We start from the raw sequence: 26092 nt of genomic DNA, 5'->3' as shown, positions 1-26092 counted from the left end.
ACCCTAGAGTACTATGAAATGTATTCCATCTGGCCTAGGTAGCCTTTACAATAAAGAATATCACAGTGTTAAGATCATTTGAAGATCACTGCCCAGTGTCACGTTTGGGGAAAGGAGGCAACTATGAAATTTCTCTCCTATCCTCCTTGTCCCTAAGTAAGAAAAGCTGTGTTGGGAGCAAATGGCGGAAATTCATTCTTTTTGTAGAACAGGAAATGGAAAGAGTAATCAGATGTTCCCAACTTTCCATTCAGATTTTCTTTTTGAAATTAGGCTAATTATTTACTTCCCTTTCCTGGCAGCAAAAAATTGAGGGTAAACATCAATGTGCCAATGAAGACTGAACAGAAACAGGAACAGGAAACTACACACAAAAACATAGAAGAAGACAGGAAACTACTGATTCAGGTGCGTTGGATAGTAGTTTGATGAGATCAACCACATGCCATTGTAGGCGATCTGCAACTGTTAGTACCAAATATCCCCAACTGCCGGAGAGTACACTAAATAGCTCTTGAGTTACTGCAGTGAATTCTTTGCCAGGTGTCTGGCTGGTGCATCTTGCTGACATGATCAGGATCTAGTTGATCCCATATTTGGGGGTCAGGAAGGAGTTTTCCCCCAGGTCTTTGCCTTCCTCTGCGGCGTGGAGCATGGGTCAGTTCCTGGTTTAACTAGACAAAATGATAGATTCTTTATAACATGAAGTCTTTAAATCATGATTTGAGGACTTCAGTGATTCAGCCAGAATCGGAGTGGGTGGCCTGAGGTATGCAGATCAGACTAGATGATCACAATGGTACCATCTGGCCTTAGTCTGAGTATGCTTCAGCCCATGAACTAACTTTTCAATACTTTTCATGAAAATATTGCAGAATATTGCTTTTTTATATTATTCCTAAAAGAATATGATAGTGTGATATTCCTGGGTAAACAAACTTGCAACAAAAGACATATAACAGGATTTTCAAATATTTATCTTTTATAAATAAAAAACGTAGGGGGATGGCTTTTTGTTGTTGCTGACATTGAGCAATATAGTAAGGAGTGCTTAGGTTCCAAGAATTCATACACTGATTTTGCTGGGCATCTAGATGAGATGTAAACTTCAGAAAGTTGTTCAGATTTAGATGATCATAGTGGAATTGGCTTGTATTTACTAGCTGCAACTCCAAATCCACCTACAGAGGAAAAAGTTGTATTGGCACTAAGTGTGAGCCTCATTTTGAAGTGAAATACATTAATTCAGTAGGCTGCTTGTCTGACACTGTTCTGGCTAACGTTGCAATTGATGTCCATTACTAATCCTGGCTTTATGCAAAGTAATTTGTAATCATGTAGATTCTTATGTGCCTAAGAACAGGCTTATGGTGAGTGACTGTTTTAATCAGACACTCTGAAACTTCTCAGTAAGAACTCTGTATGCGCATTGCCTCTCATTGCTCCACTGGTCAATACTTTCATCCCCCTCTTCGTTAGCAGATACAAGCCACTGGTAGAGGCATGATAAAGCTCTGAAGGCAGTGTTTCCCAAACAGCGGGTCACAGGAAAGTTCTAGATGAGTTGTGGGCCTGGTGCGGAAGAGAGGCCCCCAAGGGGGAGAGAGTGTTGGAGAGTGAGCCCACTGCCCAGTGGTGACTCCTGTCTAGGGTGACCAGACAGCAAGTGTGAAAAATCGGGATGGGGTGGGGGGTAATAGGCTTCTGTATACGAAAAAGCCTCAAATATCGGGACTGTCCCTATTAAATCGGGACATCTGGTCACCCTACTCCTGTCCTGTAGGACTGGGCCCAGCTCCAGATGTTGCCACATTTCTGGTGAAACGCTACGCTCCCTAATTTGACTCAGCCACCCCTCTGTTATGAGAGAGGAGGCTGGGCCAAACCTGAGTTGCTCTGAGTTGCCCCATATGCTACATTGCAGTCCTAGAGTTGCCAACTGTCTAATGGCACAAACCCGAACACCATTGCCCTGCCCTTCTCCAAGGCCCCACCCCAGCTCACTCCAGCCTCCTTCACTTTCCCCCACCCTCACTCACTTTCACCGGGCTGGAGTAGGGGTAGGGCGTGGGGCTGAGAGGTTTGGAGTGTGGGATTTGGACCCTGTATGGGTCTCAGAAAGACAAATGGAGTTGATGGGTTGTCTTAGTGAAAAGTTTGGGAACCACTGGCTTGACCCAGAATGGCAAAGTGTATCGTCCTAAGAAAGTCTGTTTCTACTTTGCTATTTAGGCTGCTATTGTGAGAATTATGAAAATGAGAAAGGTTCTAAAACACCAGCAGTTGCTTGGAGAAGTTCTAACCCAGCTGTCCTCAAGATTCAAACCACGAGTTCCAGTAATTAAGGTATGTCAGATCAGCAATAATGGATCTTAATTTTTTTTTTTAACAAGTGTCTGAGTTAATGGACTGATTTTAGAAAGATTAAAGAAAAATTATTCAACTATTATACTTTTAAGTAGGAAACATTTAATTATTGTCTTACAGCTTCTCCAAGCATATTGGTATGGGGAAGCTAAATAAGACTTCATCATGTGCCAATAAGTATACTGTAGCATGAATTGTAAAATAATTATTTATCATAGTTGTCAAAATAAAGGAACCAGGTACATCTCATAATAATGTTCAGTGAGTTTCCCAAGGAATTTGTGATATTTGACTGTATCAAGTCACCTTTATTTCATTGAATGGTGTTTGTGAGTGGCCTCTTCGAGGCATGGCCAAAAAATTGCCATAGTTTAAATGGTCCATTATTTATGCCATTTCCTTGCTAAAGTTTTAATGCTAGTCTTAAGGAGAAATATGTATTCAGCATGGTACTTAACAGCCTAAACTGTTTTAAGAGCAAGAAAACTTTTTGCTTGCTATAAGCTACCTGTTGCAGAGTGCCTGTCTGGGGTTTGTTTTATGAAATGCACTCCTGGCCTTTCCACATCTCTCCTACAGAAATGCATTGACATTCTGATTGAGAAGGAGTACTTGGAGCGTGTGGATGGTGAGAAGGACACCTACAGTTACTTGGCTTAGCATTTTTATTAGCAGTTGTCTGACTGTGTGAGACGCTCAGCAAATAGTTATGTGATGGAAAGAATGAAAACAACTGAACTTCATAGCAGCCAGACTGCTGCCATTTGGACCTCCCTTTTTAATAACTGAGACCAGGACTCCCATCAGCCAGTCTCAGATTTACATCGGAACTGCTCAGGATTGATACATTTCAAGTATGTAAATATGGACACCAATGCCATTTAACCTAATTTAAGAACAGAAAGGAATCAAACCCTTCTCCACTGAGGGTTGCATGCTACTGCATTTAAATCAATACATTGGCTATATGATACATAGCTGCCCCCACAGGCAGCACTTAGAAATGTCGGCAGCACTTTGAGAGTGAGTCTGAATGGACCTATGTGTAATCTGCTATGGAAAACCATTTGTATAGTGTGTTTCATTTTTTAATGTGATAAATAAAAAAAAATTAAAAGATTTCTGTACAAGTTGCATTTGGTTTTATTGTTTTAAGTTTCAGTACTTTCTAAATGTAAATAAAAGGTCTAATGATTATGAAAGCTATAGTAATTCATTAGTTTTGCTTTCCCTGTGATTCAAGCAAAACACAGCACTGGATTGAAAAATCATTCTGGATCTGTGGCTTGTTGGGGGAGGAGTGTGCACTGAATTGTGCACACTGATTTTTTCAAGATAAATAGCAGAAACTTGGAAGATGGGCAACAACGTTTTGGCATTTGTTTCAGAATTTTTCTCAAAATGGATACACCAAACTCATCTACTTACACTGTCAGGTAATATTTTTGGCCAAGATTAATCATGTCACTTTATGAAAGCACATTCCCACAGATAAATTAGGTACTTAAAATGGGAATTAATGCTTTAGTTTTGATGCTAAATCTTTTTTATATTGGAATAAGTAGACTGACACCTACAGCATTGTTTCTTTAAACTTACATAATCTCCTGGCTGTGGAAGCCTGATTAAAATGCAATAAAGCCAAACCCTTGTTTCCTAATGGTAGGAGTTCTGTACTCATTATCTCTACAAATGGAAAATAAATTCTTGCTCTTAGTGTTTCCAAGTCCTCATTGTGAGCAGAGGCTCCATCTTGATTTTTCAGATGCACCTTCTGCACTCAGACACCATAGCATTAAACCTTTTTCTTAAAGTCCCCATTCCCTCAGTGTTGGTTATGGGAAGGGAAGAAAGGTGGCTAACAAAGATGTGTGAGGAGATTGTCTTGGCACCTCTGCATCTCCTGGACTTGAAGCATTTAGAAGGGATAAAATGGTTCTGGTTTTGCTTTGTCGAAAGCACTGCTGCTTTGCCCTAGTGAAGGCATAACAAAAATTGGCCAAAATGACTATTGAATTAATTGTGGGGAGCAGTTACAAGGGAGCTAAAGGCTTTAAAAACAGTCCTGTCACAACCATCTCTAAGAGGTGGGCATGCTGCTACTAGGCCTGTATCACCACACTGCTGTCTGCCCTTACCGCAATACAAACTCTGTTGTGAAGGTGGTCAATGCCAGTTGTAGTTTAGAGGAATGTTGTCTGTGGTTATTTTTTTGCCAGTTTTAAAGTGCTGCATTTTTGACACACTGACTTGTATGCAAGCCATGGAGTTGGTGGTTGTTTTGGGTTAGGCTCATTCAAAAATGTTTCTGCAGAACACTCAGCACTTTTCCCTTGGAAGAAGGACTAAGCTAGAAATGGAGGGGGGAGAAAGTGTTTACAATGCCAGAAATGGTTATTGCTCTGCTATGGCTTACCAAGCTCCTTGTTTAAACTGCAGCCTGTGTAGATCAACTGCAGTCCAATAGTTTTTACACAAGGATAAACAGAAGCAGAAGAAGAAAAATCTGGTTAAAGTGAGCTAGCAGATGGATATAGAGCAGCAATTATCCATTTCTGCTAGTGAAAACTTTGTGAAAGTTTATCCTTGCCCTTGTCTGCAGTTTTGAGTGATAAGGCTCTAGCAGCTGTTGTGCACCAAAAGCAGAGAACTAATGCCCAGAGTTGGTAACACGGTTGCCAACTTTCACGTGGTAAGTACGCACCCTGACTTTCACACTAAACCGAAAATTAAGCCAATCCCTAAGAACCCAACACTGACTAGATTCCCCCCCAGTGTGCAGTCTGGGACTGTGGTAGGCCCATTGTGCACCCCTGACTCTCCCCTTGCTTGCCTAGAGCCAATCCCAAAAAAACCCCCACAGGCAATAGCAGCTCTTGCAAATGGAGGAGGATTATTCTGTCTACGTCCCAGATTCAAACATAATATACTGACAGTAGTTGGTTTTGACCTTTCTTAAAGGTTTCATTTTGAACCATACTGAAATGTCTTTTTGCAAGGAAACAAGTTGCTGTATACTTTCAACGAACTCTATGTACAGCTGAGTTGCATAGTGTTTTGGCAAACTTGATGGCTGTGCAGCCGTAAATCAGCCAGGATCAGGTATGACTATTACAAAAAAAAAAGCGCCAATTCAAATTAATCCACTTTAGACTTAAAGGTGTTAGTATGCTGAGGCTAATGGGCTGTAGTGTACAGTATTCTCAACCAGGGGCTGTGTGCCCCTAGGGATACATCAGCTCATCTAGATATTTGCCAACACGCTACATAAAAAGCACTAGAAACAGTGACTTGTACTTACATTTCAGTGTATAGTATATAAACAAGTCTCAGTAATTATAAAAAAAATCAATTGGAATATAAATATTGTATTGGGATTTTGTGAGCAAGTAGTCTAAGTTAGGTGAAACTTCAGGGTATGCAAGACAGATTCCTGAAAGGGGTACAGCATTCTGGAAAAGTTGAGAGCACTCAGACCTAGTGCTTTAGGGCAATGGAAAGATACTATTCCATACTTAATTCTTTTCCAAAGGGAAAAAGTAAGATAAGTCTGATTTAAGGCTACTTTAGTTCTTAAACTATACCTGTGTGTAGAGGCTATTAAATAAAGGCATGCATTTAAAGTGTATGTATTAACATGGACTAACTTAGCTGAATGTCACCTAGAGGGAATTTAAGTTGCCCCTACATACATTTGGGGCAGGCCCAGACCCTTTCTCCCATTTAAACTTGAAAATTAATCAGTTCAAGTAAATACATAGGTTTAGGTACTAACTTATCCTTAATGCAAAAACAAAGCAGCAGGGGGATTTAATTCTATTTTTCTATGCTTCCCAGTCAGCTAATGGTTGCAAGTCCTATACAGACAACAGGCTAAATAAATACTCATTTTAAAAAAAACAAAACCACACTTGTTGCTTTTACGTTTTGTTTAAGCACACTGTGTACCCTCAAAAGACTTACTTTCTCTACCAAAGTTATTTTAACTGCCTAGAACGACCACCATAGCTCAAATACACTCAGAATGAAGAAGTTCAAGTATCCTTTATTCAAGGTTGAAAAATGTACCACATCGCATTATTGCAAAAGTTCATTGGTACAAAACACTTTGCAGCTAGTGAGAAGGCAATAAATTGATTTTGAAATTTGTTACTATAAATTACTGGTACAGTACTTTGCAAATCAGAATTTCAAATTGCATCATTTTTCTAAAATTGCCCACAGTACTAGAAAATTCCTGGAGATAAGGCAGCTGTTCAAAAGTAGAGGTAGCTGGTATCAAGGGATTTCCATTTCTCTTTCAATGCCTACATATTTCAGTGCATCAGCCTGGCTATATCTGGGGAGGAAAAAAGACGTACATATCAAATACAAGATTAATAAAGTGGTAGCAGGTTCAGCACCATAAGTAATGTCAAGAGGAGTTTAAGGTGCTGAGCCTCTCAAAGATATTGGGATCCAAACACATAAAAGGTTGAACACAATTCTGTTGCTTTTGTGCCCTTGCATTTAAGTTATTGCGCTAGAAGAAAACACAGGAACCACCATGGTGGTAGAGCGCTCTAGTGCCGTGAGACCCCAATTCATGTTAAAATATAGACTTTGGCATAGAAATCAGTATGCATAGACTTACGGGAATTTCATTTAACTGATAGATGATAATGCTTATTTTGGAGCTTTTTTTTTTTAAACTTTAAATTTTCAGTTGAGGGAGAAGGGGAGGAAGAATACCACCAGACACTGTCTAGTTTGTGTTAGCCATGATAAGAGTTTTGAATATCAACATAATTATCTTGAAATCAAACAAGTTCTCAAGTAGTGTTTTTCTCACTTCGACTGATGGAAATATTTTTTCACCAGTGTGTGTATGTACAGTGAAATGTTTACTGAAATTTGCCAATAAAAATCTAATCCATCCAAGGCTAAGTATAAATTGATTATGAATAAATTTAGGCTGGAAATTAGATGGTTTCTAATCATCAGGAGTGAAACAGCTTTGCACTAATTTGATAAATATATAAACAGGACAGATGGTGGGTTGCCGGTCATAGCAGGGGCCTGAACTCAATGACCCAGGAAGTTTGTTCCAGGCTTGTGTTTCCATGAACGGCAGTCACGGTGGGCCAGATTTCTAAAGCTACTCAAGCTACTTTAAATCACGTTTGGATATGGGGCTTTGCAACACTAAGCAGAGCAATGCCCGTCTTTAAAAATCTGGTCCACTGTGCCGTCAGCACTAGACAATGAACGGAGCAACTGTTTCCTCCAGCTGTGTGTTTAAGTAGCACATATAGCAGGAGGCTTAAGCCTAATCTATACTAGAAAAGCACCAGTGGCACAAATGTTTTATTTTGCTTGGGAATTTAAAAAAAAACATATCACAAGCACTTTAAAAATGTCTCAATCACCCCTGACAGATTTTACTGGCAAAAGTTCTAAGTGTAGATCTGGTCTTTTGTAACTGGCAAACTTGGATGTTATTTTTGGGGGGAGGGAATACGTAAAGTTTAGATGCTTGTCCCATCCTTTTCTCTTCCGTATATAACAGTGATATTCCTCCCTATAAGGCTTGGGCTTTAAGTGTTCAAGGTTCTGACTAGCAGCTTTAATTAGACTGTGCCTGAGTTCCAGAGACAGAAGTGGCCCAAGTTCATTGCTGTCTCTTTCACCAGCAAAATCCCAGCATTTGAGGGAGGAAGACAACTGCTGGCATAAGCGATCTGCTGAGACCCAAAGATGGATTTAAGGTAAAGGGTGAGGCATCTAAATACATTATCAAATCTCAGATATTAAAGGTTCAATGTGATGAAAAATCAGGCGTGGCCACAGTGGCCCTAGAAAAAAAGATCTTGTTATAGTCTACCAACCTGTAGTCAAAAAACAGCTCTTCACCAGTCTGAATGGCTCTCTTAGCAAATATACCTATTCTGTGATCTCCATTAACCATCATAACTGTTTAAAAAAAAAAAAAGAGAGAGAGAGAGAGTTTACGGTCAGGGTCTTAGCTCACATTGGCATGACTTAATTGTATTTACTCATTCTGCCACCATTTAAATGTGTATTCTTATTCAACATTCTACAATAATGATGTTTCATGTATTGTTAGACTAACTATAATTTAACTTCGTCTGGTATTACCTTTTGCATAGCAGTTGGGATTTACTGAATGGTTTGCAAAGCGGATTTTGTTACCCTTGCGTGTTGCATCAACCACAAAATCTAGAAGAGAATGTGAGCAGTTAGAACAGGTTTCTTCTAAAGAGCTTTCTAAGCACATCTGTGAATATGCTGCACAGCACATAGCCTATTTTATGCACCTGCCAGGTTATAACTTTAGTGTGTGCAGCTTCACACGAGTCACTTTGAAAAACCTTCTCCCATGTTAACTTTTCCTCAGGGAAGGCTAACAAGTTGCTATATTAAAATATCATGGCATTGTAGTTAAACTTCCTAAAATTGACGTTTCCATCTCCTGCCCAAATGATGTACAATGATGTTTCTAAATTAGATGGATTCTTTCCTTCGAAGTCTACAAGCTGTTTAAAATGTACTGACCTTTATATAAAAAAAGCTTCCTTTATGAACTTTTTGCAGCACTTAGAGCAATAGTGAGCATTGTGACACCTAACTTTTAAACACCATGCTGTCCCGTAGCATCCCCAGCCATGAGGTAGGCTCCCTATGCAGTGCATAGGAAGAGTTAAGTTCCTAATAAGATTTCTCAGAAGCCAGCATGCTGAGCTGGGAAGGGCCTAAAATAGGCCCCATCTCTTTCCTTAGCATTTCCTACTGCCTAAGCCCCATCTATCAAAGGTGTTTAGGCACCTGATTCTTAGACAAACCCTTTCACAAAAGACAGTTACAGAGGACTCTACATGTACGTGAGGCCCAATGTGGTAGGTATGCTCTGAGAGTGCCCACTGGATCAGGCCCCGCAGGTGAGATAGGCAGGAATCACCTACTCTGAGAATCCCACCCGGACATAGAAGTGAACATTGGCACGCAGCAGTGGCAGAATTTAGGTGCCTGCAGGGTTAGGTGGCAGCTAAATGGAGGTTTTGAAAATCTTAGTTGTCAATTAAAATCAATAGTTAAACATACGTACCATTATTCAAATTGAACAGAAAGCTGCACATGTACTTGTCATATACCTTCCCTCTTCTGTCTGCCTCATCCTGAGAAATAATCTGAAAGAAATATTGCTTATAAAAAAAGGCCATTTATTTTTCAGCAGGTAATGGAAATAGCCTACAGCCTCAACCATGTCAGTCTCTCATGCCTACTCAGACTATATGTCAGACAGATGCTCCACATCTAAAGCCCATTGTAACTGGAATCCTAACTTTTCAAAGACTTATTCCATTCTGGAATGAAGTTTATACTGCAAGTGGAATTAAGACAGAGAAAACTTTAACACTACAGCTAAGGCTGACAAGTGGTCTTAGATTATGCTCTTCTGTGGGTGGATGCAAAGACAATGACTGCAAGACTAATAAAAGTCTATAGCTGTCATCTTGGAGACATTTCCAATTCACCATGCAAAGTTAAACTAACTAGGGCTTTCTCACTATCAGCTCAGCCTAGAGGGAGACATATTTTGTAATTCTGTTTCTCTAAAGATATATAAACTTAAAATAATTTTTTTTAATTTTACAGTTTTCAATTCAACCCATTTAAAATTATTTGAAATAGATAAATAATAATTTAAATTAAATACATAAAATAATATTAAGTAGTACATGTTTGCAGCCACATTTTAAGAAAGGTCAAACCACTGAACTAGTAGAAGTCACTGGCTAAGCATCTGGAACCAATTTGTTGAAGTGGTAAACCAGCTTTTAACATCAATAGCCTCTTCTGCAGGTTCAGAGAGAATATTTTCTTTGTTTCAGTTTATTCAGCTAGTTCAGTTCAATTACTAGTTCACTCACAGTTGAAAAAGCAGGAAAGCTTGTTTTCCTTTTCCAATCTATGAATAAAAACTAGGTATGAGAGGATGAGAGCTACTAGTTCTGAAATTTTGAAGGTCATGGTGATCAGAAACAATCAGTACAATTTACTAACAATTACTTCCTTTAATAAATCAGTTTTAACTACAAAACATGTTTTGATAAACTTTTTTTCCCCTCTTACATATTCAGCCCACTTTTAAGTAGGTTTATTTAATTTTAAAAAATTAAAGCTGTTGTGCATTTTCAATCAAATCTGAAAATAGAGCTTGATACAAACGTTAATTATCTAGTAAAGAAGAAAGCATCTTCACCATTTTCTAAAAAGAAACATTAAAAATCTAAATGCAAGTTAAGCTACATAACTGCTTAAATAAATGTGTACAGCTACATGTATTCTCCTGGTTAGCAAAAGGAAGCACCAAATTTAGTGTAAAGACTACTCAGTTGCAAATCAACATGTTTAATAGTTACTAACCAATAAGGATCAACCTTTCAATTGCAAAAAAAAAAAAAAATGTACAAATGCACAACATGATTTAATCATACTGTGATTGAAAATGACAATTTAAGTTGCTTTGATTTAAATCAATTCACTCTGTGCAGGACACTCACTTCTGGGCCTTAGCTCTCCCTTTCACACAGCCCGATATCTGTATTTGGGGCAGGTTAGACGGTAGAATTGCCTACCGAATCTTGGCAGTGTCTTATGCTGGCAGTCGAATGATTTTGCAGGAAACTCCAGATTTATTTTAACTGGGACTGCTCTTTAGGTCAGTGTTTCTCAAACTGTGGGTTGGGATCCCAAAGTGGGTCGTGACTGTTCTACCAGGGTCATCATGGCTGGCATTAGATCTGGTGGGTTCTGGGGCTGAAGCCCAAGCCCGAGGGCTCCAGCCCCAGGTGGCAGGGCTCAGGTTACAGGCCCCCTGCCAGGGGCTGAAGTTCTTGGGCTTTGGTCCCCCCCACCCAGGGTGGCAGGGCTCTGGTGGGCTCAGGCTTCAGGTCCCCCTCCTGGGGTCACGTAGTAATTTTTGTTGTCAGAAGCAGGTCCCCGTGCAATGAAGTTGAGAAATCCTGCTTTAAATCCATCCTCTCTTCCAGCCTCATCCTTACAGGCACCCAAAAGTCATGAAAAATCTTGCCAGTGGAAAAATGTTAGTATCAACCGTGGATTCAGCTATGCATACTAGATGCTAGTGAAGCTTTTATTCTCTTGGCAATGCCAAGACCTTGAAACCTGCTGTGAATTATTGTATAACATTCCTTTATTCCACAAAAGGGTACTAAATCTACAAACAAGGTAGTTCCCAAGCCTGGAGACATTATTTAACTAGTTTTGCTTTATAATTAGTCAAGGTCACAAACTGATACATCACTGAAGAAAGTGACCTTGATTATTTTAGTGAGACATTATGTATAAAAAACAAATTTCTTACTCATACAGCTGTTAATTAAAACATTAAAACATACATTTGAAGCAGTGGTGTTCAACCTGTGGTCCTTGGACTATTTCTAAGATTTCCTAAGAGGTCCGCATCTCCATTCAAAATTTTTTAGGGGTCTGCAAATGGAAAAAGGTTGAAAACCACTGACTTGAAAGGTACTATATCTTTCCTTACCTCACCACAGTACTCAGAGATGAATTCATTCTTCTGTACAGGATCTTTGATGAAAATTCCCCAGCCTGCCACATCTGAAGGTGCCAACAGCAAATGCTAGAGAAGGGGAGAAACAAGAATTGTATCATCTGACTTGGGTTTTCTGTAATGCTTAAATGATAAACATACACAATCGCTAACATTTGGGAAGGGAGGGTCGGGGGGGAAGAAGTTGCACATAAAGGAGACCAGATACAGTGCTAATGAAAAAACGTTCCAGGGTAGACGTGGCCACGGGGTAGAAATTGTTTGGTTATAAATCCAAGTAACAAGACACGTGCGTAACTGTATCTGTCTATACTAAAGGCCTTCAGATCAGAATATTAAAAAAAACTTGGTAAATTAAGAGATTTTTAAAACTGCAAACGTCTGCTTGTAAAAGTGCAATATTTACCACTTTAATATTAACCCGATTATGGAAACCATGAACTAGTGCTTTAAAATGCAATTTTTTTCAACCTACAAGAAGTGATGCTCAGCTTCAGTTTACATATGTTGCTCACAAGTTAGTACTGAAGAAAACAGTAGATGTTCCATTCCATAGTGGCAAAGTTGCATAAGGAGCTGTACAAAGATGAGTAAAGTAGCACATAACTCAGAATGGCAAAGTAGGTGGAAACCATTTTCCCTTTCAGACTAGTCTCTCTCTTTTTATTGGCCAGAAAAACCACAGTGGTGCACTTGGGATTTTTTGGCATGAAAACAATATTAGGCACCCCCCTCATTGTACACGTGATGTAAAAAGGCAAAAACAGGATGGGAGGACATGTATGTAGAAAGGTAAGCATATACACCTTTTTGGATCCCCTCTGAATGCTGCAGTTCTTGCAAGACACGTTTTTGCTGTCCCAGTGATCGGCTGCTCCACATGTTAGACAGAGGTCTGGATCACATTCACGTACAGCCAGATAGCATGGACACTGCTTAGTGTTGCACTGTGCTTTGCAGCGGCATCCAGGAAACCTGTTTTGGCCTTTAATGAGGAAGGAAAGATAAGTAAGTAAACATGAAAAAAGAATCACAGTTCATGTCCTACAGTTTAGCAAAAATACCTTGATTCCTTGCTCCAGATGTGTGAACAGGGTCAGGCAGGGTATGTCTTTGCAGCCTGCAGCTGTGAGCCTCCCAGACGGGTTGACAGACTCAGACTGGTACTCTAAAAATAGCTATGTAGGCAGCACTTTGACATTGCAGCTTGGGCTCTGAAGCCTAGGGAGAGGGTGGGCTTCACAGCCTGAGCTCCAGCCCAAGCTGCAACCTCCAAGTACTGTCTATATAGCTATTTCTGGATCACTAGCCTGAACCAGTTGACCTAGGCCAGGAGGCTTATTACCATGAGCTGAGTAGACATACCCTAAGGGTATTTTCTCTGCAGTGGTCTACTGAATGAAGCAGTGCTCACCATAGTTTTGAAGTTTCAAAACTAAACAGGTAAACTCTGTTTACCTTTAAACAGAGGCATGGTAAGTTTCTTTATACAGGCCTTATATGCAAGGATAACCAACTCACTGCTTCTTAATGCCCCAGGCCTGCATTCATTTAAAGATGTTTCACTATGAGCATGTAGTCTCATTAAAATCTGCACCTTAAGTATGTATTTCAAAGATATTTAGATGTTGCTCTACTTGGCGTTTTTAATGTTTAACTTATTTAGAGATTTCTGTATCTTTATAAATTCTGAAAAGAACCAGGAAGCCAGGGTACGGGTGGGTGTACGCTCTTGTTTCTTACCCTAGAAATATCAGTAAGGCAAAATGTGTTTTTTTTCTGGTTTTGTTAGAGGACTACTTGGAGGCAGAGTATTTATTGTGAGCTTTTTAACTCCCTACTTGAATGGGTGAGGGTGCTGAATTTATAATAAAGACTATTCATAAAGGGTAATTAGCCATTAAAATGAAACAGTCTGTTTACATCTCTTGATTTTGTTAACACCTAACTAAAAACACTTTCACTCCTTACTTGTAACATCATCATTTATGCTTCTGGTCACCTAGACATAACCTGAAATAATGATTTTTTAAAAATGGGGAGGGGGGAGAAAGAAAAAGGCTCTCTGAAAACTTTCCAGGCCTTCTTTAAACATCAAAAAACAGGAAAAAATAGCACAAGCCCAAGTTTTTGCCCTTTGTAGGCCTTTTATTTAATACTAGCAGTAAATTTGTGTCTACAAATGAAACTAGTCTACGAAAAAAGACACTCAATTGTAGACACCTTCCAAAATTACTTACATTCTGAGCTGCACTGACAAAACTTCTCACAAAAGTTCTGAGCAATTACACAAGGACATGAGCTGTCACAAGGCTGACGAGGATGATCACATGGCTGGTAGTTGTAAACATGATTAGAGGACCCATCTGAATAAAAATAGTAATAATTTGAAAAGATTAAGAATGAAAGAACTGTAAATTTGGTAACCAAAAATCTCAAATAGGAAGTCCATTCTTAAAATTCACTTCAACAAAAGAAGCCCATCAAACCTACTCTTCTCAAAGTATTAATAATAGAAAAGGTACACTAAACAAAAGCTGTGGCATTAACAAGATGCATGTTAACTTAATTACCGAGTTGCTTGCTTGCTGTTGCATCTCACCCCTCATATTACTAATCTGTAGTGTATTTAGAACCTAAGAGCTCGTTTACAGTGGGAAGTGACGAGCAGAACTATAGCGGTATAATATTACTAGCATAGGCACCGACTGCATGGGTGCTCCAGGGCTGGAGCAACCACAGAAAAAAATTAGCATGTGTTTAGCACCCACCAGCAGCCAAGATTCTCTTCCTCCCCCCGACTCCTGCCTACCTGCAGCCCCCCACTGATCAACTCTTCCCCCTCTCCCCCAATGCCTCCTCCATGCCTTGGAACAGCTGTTCAGCAGCATGCACGAGGCGTTGTGGGAGGGATGGGGAGGAGCAGGAACAGGGCACGCTCAGGGGTGAAAGAGCTGGGAAGGGGTGGGCCTTGGGGAAGAGGTGGAGCAGGGGATGAAGAGGTGGGACCTGGGGTGGAGCAGGGGTTGAGCACCCCCTGGTAAAATTAGAAGCCAGCACCTGTGAATACTATAGCTCTGTATGTGGACAATCTAGACCAGTGGACATGCTGGCTGCTGCTTCCCACAGCTCCCATTGGCCAGCAACAGCAAATCGCAGCCACTGGGAGCTGCGAGTGGCTGTGAAAATGTAAGCAAACTGTTTGGGCAGCCCGCCAGCAGATTACCCTGAGGGGCCGCGTGCAGCCCACAGGCTGCCCCCACTGATCTAGACTACAGTCATTTTTATTCCACAAGAGAAATTATACTGCGTAGCAATACCCATACAATTATACCGCTATATTTCTGCTGGTCAATTTCCCTGTGATGATAAAGCCTAAGCTCTGAAGGCAGGAATCTTGTCTTTGCTTATCTATAGAGCAGTTAGTAGACTTTGGGTGCTATATAAATTAATATCTGCCTTCAATCCACTAGCACTTATGCTGGTTTAGGTGTATTGTATAATGTTACATCTGTTTCAGTTAACAACCAAGCAGCAATAAATAATTAATTAATTAATTAAAATAAAACTAAAAATCCACCTCTGAACAGAAGATTATTCTGCAATCAAAGTCTCTCCCATCCCCACACATTTCCAGAGCATCTTTTAAAATAAAGAATAAAACAAAAGCCCCACACAAATGCAGCTCATCACAATAAGAGTTGTGCTGTGTTATTTGCACTATAACAAGGCCTGCCTAAAGTGTTATGAATTAATTGCCTCCTTCCTGTTTAATTTTCTTTTCTTTTGAAATATGCAAAGCTTTTTCTGAACAGCTGCATAAACAATGTGGAATATCCTCTGTCCCTGCTATATCAGTAATGTATGGCTACTATTCTTCAGTCTCCTTATGACCCCTGACTCCGCATAAAAAGTATAAAATGGCCTAACGTCATTCAGAAAACATTAGTAGGATCTTAAAAATTCAGGACATAAAGTTGAATGGAAAGATGCTAACCCTTTTTCAGCTGTATCTTTCTGCAATGAGCAGCCCACAACCTGCAAAAACACAAAACAAACACAAGAAGGTTGACAGGAACTCCTCCTGTACTGGGCTGGGGAATGTAGCTGCAGTTCTAGCACCTACAAAATCACTTTTAACTGGGAAAGTCTTCTGTAACAAGAATTCCTAAACCTTCTACAGTGAAGTTTTATAGGAGATCCTCCACACTAGTCCAGTTTACTGCTAACATCTGGCGACATCAACATGCTTGAGGCGATTTACAATCTACTAAAAATTATGTTAGAAACCAGTGTTTTTAATTTAGCTTTAAAGCTGTAATTCCAATATATCGTTTCTTTAGCAGTTAAAACTAATTGAACTACCAAGTTTCACCATAATAAAGTTAAAACAATTGCAGCCAGGATTTTCTAAATTTATATTCCCAAGGAGTGAATTTATACGTTTAAGTACCAACATTAAATTTCTATTGTTTGTGAATATGGGACAGACTGTCAATTTGCTTCTGCACAGATCTCCATTTCTAGAGAGAGTTAATTATTGTAACTGGTACACATAATGCAGAGTGTTGTGTGTAGTGAGAAATTCTCATGGTAGATTCAAATGTTTAAGGAACAGAACCATGAATCTGCATTTCTTTCCAATGACTACGAACACCTGGAAGTCTTCTTTCAAAGATTAGGTACATTTAATACCTGTTAACTTCTTTTCTGCACAGCATTACGTCAATTTGGATTCTGATGGATTACTGTTTTTAATTCTGTTCACCCAACAGCTTTAACCAAACATAACACGATTCTCCACACAGCTAGCTTACATTAAATATATGTTAACCTGTTCTCCATCCAATTAAGTAGACTCTTGTCCAGGTAACAGACTCAGAGTTCATGCTCTTAATTTCTTCGGATTTATACGTTTTCTTCAAAAAATGCTATAAAAAACAGATTTAATTCCTTTTCAAGGTGGGTCACTCCAAGTGGGTATAATACTGAAGTAAAAGGATATAAACAGGTAAAAATTCCTATTTCTGCACTGTATTACTTCAATTAAGAGTCACAGAACCTCTCTAGAAATCTGCTTCTCAACTACTTGAAGGGAGAAGTAAGATTTCAGGTCAGAAAATTTAATATACCTCACATGATTAAGTTACATTCGCCAAACGCTCCAGACTAGTTAAAAGTAGAAAAGACTACATAGCTGAACAATACTTCCTCCACAGAAGCTTTCCTTTCTTTGGCCCAAGATGATAATATGGATTAAGAGTATGCCAAATTCCCTATGGTGATGGAAGCTTTTCATAGATAAGACTCTTGAATGAATAAATAACTTAAATCAGACCTTTGATAATTATGAAGTGTCTATGAATTAAGTACCTCTCCAATTCTAACAAAGTAATATACTAATGTCCTAAAAAGGTTGAAGGTGTGCCATCTCCTTTCTAAGGGTGGATTAGATTTCATACAAAATTTGACAAGGAGACTGGATAAATGAAATATAACACTGTGGCCAAGATCAGAACCAAAATAACTATACATAGCAAAAAATTAGATATGGAAGTTGTGATGAATTATGCCAGCTCACTGACTCTTCTGGAGGAGACAAGGGCCACTTAAACAGTACTTTGAGAGTAAAGGATTAAAGGTATATTGTGACCATGAGTTCAGAGGGGGAATTAAAGATGACATTAGGGACCAAGTGAATGCTTCAACATGGGCCAACTGGGATAACTAGAGGTCTGACTAGTGCTCTTCGATACTGGTGATGGGTGGCAACATAAACGCTAAGATAGCATCCGATGAAGTGAGCTGTAGCTCACGAAAGCTTATGCTCTAATAAATTTGTTAGTCTCTAAGGTGCCACAAGTACTCCTTTTCTTTTTGCGAATACAGACTAACACGGCTGCTACTCTGAAACCTAAGATTAGTATGGTGGCTTTCAGAAATTGAATGACTAAGAGGTGGAAGGTTGCCTGGAAGCACTGTACCTTTCCTTTAATGGCCTCAACAAGTGACATACTGGGGATAGGAGAAGTGGTGGGGTTGAGAGATTTCTCACAAGTAATTCTATTTGTTATCTCTTCTCCCATCCTACTCAGCAACACAAGACAATGTTGTAGTTTCAACTACCAGGAAGCGAAGAGGCAAAAGTGCCAAGTCGGAGATTTCCATAGCAAAGTAGTAGTAGGATAATATAAAATAGAGGAACTTCAAGTGATCTTTTCCAAGGGATGTGGGATGGAATAAATACTGGACCATGACAAACAATTACTAGAGAGTAATTTCCCCTTACTGTACATGCCACTTCTCCCATTCTCCCCAGTAATAGTCAGGAGGTATTGCAAACATCAAGCCAGATGAGGTAGGCTTACCAAGAAGTGGTACTTGGAGAATCTTCCAGGCAAGAGCAATTTCAGTATATAAATACATGTTGGAAGGTGAGAAAGCATTCACAAGTGTTGTTCCTAAATCCAGGTATCAGGAACAATAGGCTGATCAACAAAGTGGGAGACAAACTGATCTCTACATCTGTTTCCTGCCTGCCTGTGCATTTAATAACTGAATGCTTCTGGATTATCTTCACTTCTGATTACTGAAATTGTCTATAAATATGTTGACCTTTCTGGCTAAAAATCCAGAAGATGCGGACATCAACCGGATAGCAGCTATAGACATTTCTGGAGAAACTTCTAAAATCTGTTCCTAGTAAAGGCATGAGGACAACACTGAATCTGTCTCTTGAGTTTAGAAATGAAAATTCAACTGATATATGTGGTTAGATCTGTTGGAAAAGCAGGTTTTTGCTTTTCTGCTTTTGTTCTCATAAGACTCCTTTAAGATGCCATGTCTAGGCTCGCTGTAAAAATGCAGCCTTTTAGAGGGGAATGGAAGTCATTTGGGTCAAGACATCAGCCAGACTGCTTGCCAGGCCATAATGATATTTAAGATGCCTTTGGCCAAGATCCTCAGTATCCTGGGCAGAATAATATAGAAAAGATATAGCTAGGTGCTGTGTAGAACCAATCCCTGAAGAATGAGGACAGAAAGAAGAATTCAAATGAAATCTATCTGACTAGAAATCATCAAGGATATTTCTTCACTTAAGTGTAGTCAAAGGAATCAAGTCAAGTCCTGTTTAATGAGGGAAAACAACTGATTACAGCTCATCATTATTGATCCAGTGAGATCAGAGGGAGACTGATGACAATTTCATTCATATCAGCTACATATGGATGAAAGCACGTCAGAATAAAATACAAATTTCTTCTCCTCTCAGTGTATGGTTACATTCTTCTGAGTTGGTGGAATTGTTGCTCTTTATTCCAGTTGTTAAACTGGTTGTCTCTTATACAGAGCTGTCTTCTCTGTTTAATTTGGAAGAATAGCAGAGATGGTACATAAAAAGACACTCAAGACCACTTAAGTTATTAGGCTCCTACAACACAGGTGTAAAAAAGAAAGTTGTCCTTTCTTTTTTAGCATAACATTATCAGGAATCTAAAAGACTTTGGCATAGTAAGGAGAGAGGGAAACTGCTCTTAGCAATGAGCAGGCTGTATTTCTTACTAGGCTTTCCATTCTTTGAGCAGACTGGCATGCTAAGATGGTATGAGAACCCGATGCTGCAGGAGGTTAAGTTTGGTAGTGCTGATGTGGAGTAAACAGTAGCAGTTTGGCTTGCAAGACAGCTTCAGCATGTTGGTAGAGAGGCAACCCAGACTGAACAGAAACCTTAATGAAAAAGCGCTATCAAGTCAGGTAGGAAAGATGTTACAAAGGCCCTTAATTGAGCCCGCTGCTGCTGCTGCTTTTTCTCCTCTACGAATGGAGTTCTTCAGAAGGATGGTGCCTGTCAATGTAGGAAGCCACTATGAATTGTTCTTCAGGCGCTCTCCTGTCTTCTGGCAGAAAGGAACTGGAACGTGCAGCAGGCTCTGGAGAGCCTGCAATGGAAGCCATGTCCCAAAATTAGGTGAGTTAGAGAGAGGTTGTTCAACACAATTTAAGCAGTCTGGCTCCAATACAGTAGATTTAGACTGGAAACAACATAAAGAACACTTTCTACCTCTTCATTATGAGTGTTTCAGCCACTTGTAAACCTCTAGCCACATCTCTCCCAAGAAGGCAGAGAAACAAGAAAACTATCATGAACAAGTGTTGACAATATTGTTTTGTTTTACTCAAGATGTTTCTTACATAGGAGGAAAAGAATCCCATTAGGTCTTTGAGCTGACAGTAAAATGCAAAATCCTTTTTCCACAGTACAGTGCAGAATCCAATGAGATGTTGTAAAAGCATTATAGACACCCTGAAATCACCTATCACTGACACATTGGCAACCAGTCAGAAAGAACACATTGGTGTATAGCACTTCCCCACCCAATGAACCAGAACAACAGAGAAAACCAGAATTCAAAGCTCACAACATTCCTAGACAGAGCTGCCAACAGTCCAGTTTGGCTGGACAATTTCAGATTTTGAAAATCTTGCCCACCAAATGCCTCAGGACAGTTGATAGCTATGAAGTACAGGGAGCAACAGTACTATTATGATCTGAACAAAGCAGGACCTCTTCGAGCTGCTTATGGACCCCGTTTTCTACCCTGGTTTGATTGTCTCTCTACACTACAAGCAGTCAGCTCATTTTATCGCTGTCGAAGCTTCTGTACTAAGATCAATGGAAGACTCTCTTTGAGCAAGAAGACTATGAAACAGGTAGACAGGAACCAGGAAAGTAATAGGGATTAATTGCTGGAAAAAGTAGGGGGAGGGGAGAAACAAGCAGCCAGTTGGGAAAAATAGAAAGAAAAAGTTTTTCAAAGATCTCTTGGCTGCTGGCGGTTCGCTCTTGCTTTTTTCCTCTAACCCTTCTAGGAATACAAACATTCACCAGAATGCACACAGAATTGTTCCACGCTTGGGTTTCTGTTGGACCCCAGATTTTCAGTTAAGAAATTGTCCCTATCAAAAGTGTTCATATGTTACAAAGTAGATAGAAAAGAAACAGTGATTTTCCAGCATATTGCAAGTTATTGCTTGTTTGAAGCATTACATTTTACCACATGGACAAAATCTGCATACTAATTTGCAGAATATCTTCTATTCACTACTGATTCAGACTATTATTGGGAAATGATATATTACAGTCACATAACTTCATTACTGATGTGTTATTTCTAAAAAAACCCCTCAAGGAATCAATAACTTTTTTTTGTAATGTTGCCAAAAAAAAAAATCTACTAAGTGGTAATATCTCCTTTTGCTTCTTTTTTTTTTTTTTTTAATTCAACAAAACCTAGCCTATCCTACATTAATTTGAATTTTTGAATATTATAACATTGTCTGGATTAACATGAATCTAACCCTAACTTGAATTTACTTGTTGCAATAAGCCTATAAGCACCTGTGAAGAACTTGATTATTTATAAAGGAGGAACAGTTTTGGGTTTGTTTGTTTTTTTAAAAGAAGTGCTGTTTAAGACCAAAATATTTGAGAAATTGGACAATTTTGTTTCATTGATGTTCTTTGAAAACAAAGGAATAAGAAAAAGAAACAAGCAGCCTTTTCTTTCAAAGACCTTACTTGTGTACTGCTGGTTCAGTAAGTCTCCTATGGCAGTGGTTCTCAACCAGACGCCCAGGGCCCCCTGGGAGCAGACTTCAGGGGATCCACCAAGCAGGGCTGGCATTAGACTTGCTGGGTCCCAGGGCAGAAAGCCAAGCCCCACAGCTGAAGCTGAAGCCTGAGCAATTTAGCTTCATGGGACCCCAGGCAGTTGTCCTACTTGCTACCCCTTAACACTGGTCCTGGCTTTTATATGCAGAAAAACAGTTGTGGCACAAGTGGGCCGTGGAGTTTTTATAGCATATTGGTGGGTTGTGGGGGCCTCAGAAAGAAAAAAGGTTGAGAACCCCGTCCTATGGGTTATCATGTTTAGCTTCTAAGGTTATTTAGTAACAGATTTACCTGTGCTTCCTCTTCTTCTTTCTTGGAGGAGTATCAACATCTTCAGCAGGAACTGGAGCAATAATACTAGATTCTTTTACTCTAAACTCATACACCTAGCAAGAGATACCATAACATATATCTCACTTATAGAAAATGAAGCTTTCTATTATTTTAGAATGATTTCCTCCAACACCTTACAAATTATAACAAGCCACAAAATGTATTCTCTTTATAGATATGTCTCTTATTTTATCTTATTTGATCTTAAATGATCAAATAAAAATAGCTGTGTATTTTAAACTGTATGATACATTGAAATCAATAAAATTCATTGTACAAATTTATAAAAATCAGAGAAGACAGCATTCTCAGGAAAACCACGTTAGTTAATAAATTCTTTTATAAGAATGAGTAATAACATATATTTTCTATCCAGTTTTGAAAATAGCATGCTGCCGCCTAAATAAGCAATTTCCACTTCTTACCTGCCTGCATGTTTTGGTCCCAATTAATCTAGCAATTGCACAGAAGTTGTCATAGTAGGTGCCAATGAGAACTCTGAACATCGAGGCTTCTGCACCACTCCATTCCACGTTCTCAGGAGGCTCAGTATTTGGCTTCATCTTTATTGGTGTCTGACACCTGGAATTTGCCTCTGCAACATCAAGAGCATCAATCAGGTTGAGGCTTCTCTCACAATTTAACTAAGTTTCCGTGACCCTTAAAAACATCAAGTTACATGTGAACTGTAACAGAACGAAGTCCTGTTTTTTTTTAAGTGGGAAGACACCACATACAGAAGTTTTTACACATCCACAGACAGAAGCTATAATCAGACAGTGGGAAGAATTCAGGTAGCACAGTCTAGCTTCTGAAAGTATTCCGGAGTCAGAGTTGCACAAATGGAAGTTATTCTCAACTTTCATTGTAAGGCTCTCTGTGATAAAGATACTATCCTATATCTTCTAATTAAATTAAAAGTCCAAATACACTCAAAAATATGTGATTTCTAAGGTTGCTTAATTATGCTTTGAGCCCTCTCCTCACAATCACAATTCATTTCTTATTAAATCATTGATTGGCCTCACCAGAGGAACTGGATGTTTCATCTTTCTTCTCCTCTTCCTCTTTATCATTATTTTCACCTCCAGTTTCTGCTCCTGCTTCCCTGTCACTATCCGTGTCCTTTGATTCCAACACATTTATTGTAGGTGTGCTGGGCCTGCTGGTGTTATTTGGAAGTCTTCCTCTTCGGCGGCCACCTGGGCGCTTTGGCGGTGTCTTTATTCGCTCAGCAGTCAGAGCAGCTGCAAACTCCTTTGCGCCTTCCTAAATAAAGGATAATAGAGTCTTCAGTACATAGGTTTGAAATATTTTAATTTGGGGAGGAGGGAGGTGAGAATGGATCACTAGTCACTTAAAGCCTAAATCATGAAAAAAATGCATAATTTACACAGCAGATTTCAGATAAAATAACTGTTTAAATATTTTAATATTAAATCTAAAAATGTTTATCCACGATGCTTTTGAGTGTTCTCATGCTCATGATCTTTACTGTGTGCATCAGTAAAATACACACAGTTTGAAATCTCAATTTACTTAGTTTTGATATTAGTACCCAAATTCTATTTTCACTTTGACTTAAAGAAATGAAAAAATACTTTCATCTTTGATGATGGCACAAATAAAAATTTTCCAGCATAAAGTCCATTGCCAAAAACCAGAAATGTTGAGAACTGTTAAGGTGTTATAGCTAAAAAGAGGTCTGGTATTACAAGGAAAGATGAATACAGCATAGTATTTTCTCTCATTTTCTTTGATCCCAATTAATCTAGCAATTGCACAGAAGTTGTCATAGTAGGTGCCAATGAGAACTCTGAACATCGAGGCTTCTGCACCACTCCATTCCACGTTCTCGGGAGGCTCAATATTTGGCTTCATTTTTATTGGTAAACAAATATAAATAAATATAGCAAACAATTTTTGGATCAGAAAATTATTTCTACCACAAAAATAACCCTCGGAACTGAGAGAAGTGGGGCGGGGTTTGAAACTATATCAACTAAGGTCTCCATACCTCAACCATATCAGCTTCTTAAGGGACACAAACATTGGCGGAGACCCTCCCCGATAATGAAACAAACCCCTGCAGTTTAAAATGAAATTTAAGACACTTCATAACTCTCTTACACCTGCGATAGAAGGTCAGTAGACAAGTCCCAGATCAGGATTGGGCCAGTTAACAGTGCATTACTGAGAGAGGAAGATACTCAAAGGGTCACCATACATCTGTTTTCTCCCCAAACATTTTCTTGTTTTTGATCCTTCACCCTCTGTCCACACGCTTTTTCAAATAAAAGGCTGTGTCCGGATTTTTGCAAACAGAAGCTGCAGTTCAGAAAAAGCTGTCTCCATGACCTGATTGGTCCCACACTGAAGCCACAGCTGCTGGATCCTACCCACCCAGGCCTTCCCAGGAGATGGGAAGGTGCTGACAGACAGCAGGCACTGTATTCTGGGCATGCACCAGTTGCCCTGCCACAGCTACAGGGCCCCGCACCTGGCGAGTGAGGCAGCAGGTACCCCATCCAAGTGCTCCTCCCAGTCCACACACAAACTCCTCCCACACACCCCAAATACTCCCTCCCAGTACACACACACACACACACACACACACACACACACACACACACCCCCTCCAGTTCCTCCCTCTCTCCTTCATCCCCCTTTGGCAATGTCCTGGAATATGGTTACCCTATACTCACACTGTTAGAGGTATGTACTTTCATATGAAATAATTCAACTTCCCACTTTGAACTTTGGCCTGGTCACTGGAGTCACTATCCTTACTTTTGTGAAAAGTACTATGAAAGCTTTGACTGCAAATTGCTAGCACCTAAATTTTACACCTTCATTAGCACAGTATCTCCTAACACCATGTGGGACATTAGTCACTAACAGAGTTTCCTATAGCACTACAGAGTATGGCATGACTGGATTCATTTGACTACGGACTTAACCTTTTTCAACACTTGATTTTTATTTTTTGCTAAATAGGAAGTAGAAAAAAACTCCCAACTCTCTATCTTACCAGATGCTGATAACAATGCTGTCCACAAGGTTTATTATCTATTGCTGTTTCTGTATTCTTCCGTTTGTAAGTGTTAGGAGTTGCGTGGAATGCTGTAGAATAAAAATATTTCCCAAATAAGCATTTTAAAATATGTGTTTCACAAACAAAATTGAAAATTTATCTGAACTTCACCAAAAGTGGCCTGATGGCAATCATAGTAATAGTGAAAGAAAAACCTAAATTATATTTTTTTAAATGGTAAATAAGAGTGGGCAAGTAAAATTGTGCAATGCTGATAATTTATAGTATGTGTTTCCACCTATTCAGATCACTATCTTAAGTAAAAATGATTACCCTTTTCACCTGCCCACCCTCCCCCGCCAACCAAGGGCAATGTCCTGGGTTAGTTTTGTTTCCCCCACCCTCTTTCAGACAGAACCCTGGTACCAGTGGGAGTCAAATTTCTTATTCAGGGACTTTCCATCAAGAACATGCTCCTTCCTGCTTCAAGACCAGGACAAATAGCGGCAATCAAGCCTCATTTTTTCAATCATCATCAAAGATCTCATTTACATTAAATCTTTGGAACTTTAAAAAGTGGGAGCAAATTCTTACTATACCCATTTCCAGGCCACTTTACACTGCTCTGAAAGTGTAAAGAGGCCTTAGTGTAAATGAGGCTTCAGTGTTCGCACAGATGCAAAATCAGCTTTAATAATCCCCTAACTTCCTTTGATGATCGAAGACCACCTCAAAAGAACTCTTCAACACACAAAAATACAATAAAAAAAGCCCTTTCGAATATCTTGACTTTCCTCTTTTTGCTGGGAGATCCTAAGTAGTGTGATTAAACATCTCCTCCTCTCTCAACTAAGGGCTGGGAAACTCGCAGCTACACTGTCCACAGAACGTGTGTTCTAAATTATATAGGTGCTTTTGAAAATTCCACATGCAGCCTGATGGTTATATAATTAGTTCTCCAGTATTTGAGGAAAAAATTGAGATGACCTAATGTTTCCAATTTCTTTTTAAGATGAAGGTTAAATACCACCTCTGAGGTCATCTTTATACATCATAAAAAAGCAATGAAGAACACACTTTAGTTCTG

General features: G+C 39.3%; 2 protein-coding genes across 11 annotated transcripts in view; one reads left to right on the top strand and one right to left on the bottom strand.

Annotated features, from left to right (window-relative positions):
• CUL1 (cullin 1) overlaps positions 1-3499 on the top strand; it is an 86976-nt gene extending 83477 nt beyond the window's left edge. For all 3 annotated transcript variants that reach the window (XM_038390492.2, XM_038390493.2, XM_043508682.1), the window contains 3 exons: positions 303-408; positions 2233-2346; positions 2947-3499. In XM_038390492.2, the coding sequence (XP_038246420.1) occupies positions 303-408; positions 2233-2346; positions 2947-3027 (301 nt within the window). In that variant the 3' untranslated portion in view covers positions 3028-3499. The remainder of the gene's footprint in view (positions 1-302; positions 409-2232; positions 2347-2946) is intronic.
• A 2895-nt stretch (positions 3500-6394) lies between these two features.
• The window catches only part of EZH2 (enhancer of zeste 2 polycomb repressive complex 2 subunit), an 85135-nt gene continuing 65437 nt past the window's right edge, over positions 6395-26092 (bottom strand). For all 8 annotated transcript variants that reach the window (XM_043508676.1, XM_043508678.1, XM_038391921.2 and 5 more), the window contains 12 exons: positions 25003-25094; positions 23000-23240; positions 22397-22566; positions 21930-22024; positions 15963-16003; positions 14206-14331; positions 12772-12950; positions 11939-12034; positions 9473-9554; positions 8506-8586; positions 8235-8319; positions 6395-6706 (listed from right to left, as the gene is read on the bottom strand). In XM_043508676.1, coding sequence (XP_043364611.1) covers positions 6646-6706; positions 8235-8319; positions 8506-8586; positions 9473-9554; positions 11939-12034; positions 12772-12950; positions 14206-14331; positions 15963-16003; positions 21930-22024; positions 22397-22566; positions 23000-23240; positions 25003-25094 — 1349 coding nt within the window. In that variant the 3' untranslated portion in view covers positions 6395-6645. The remainder of the gene's footprint in view (positions 6707-8234; positions 8320-8505; positions 8587-9472; positions 9555-11938; positions 12035-12771; positions 12951-14205; positions 14332-15962; positions 16004-21929; positions 22025-22396; positions 22567-22999; positions 23241-25002; positions 25095-26092) is intronic.

Source organism: Dermochelys coriacea, chromosome 2, assembly GCF_009764565.3.
Source record: "Dermochelys coriacea isolate rDerCor1 chromosome 2, rDerCor1.pri.v4, whole genome shotgun sequence".
NCBI lineage: Eukaryota > Metazoa > Chordata > Testudines > Dermochelyidae > Dermochelys > Dermochelys coriacea.
The sequence above is the reverse complement of the archived record's forward strand: the minus strand, read 5'-3'. Positions and strand labels throughout refer to the sequence as shown.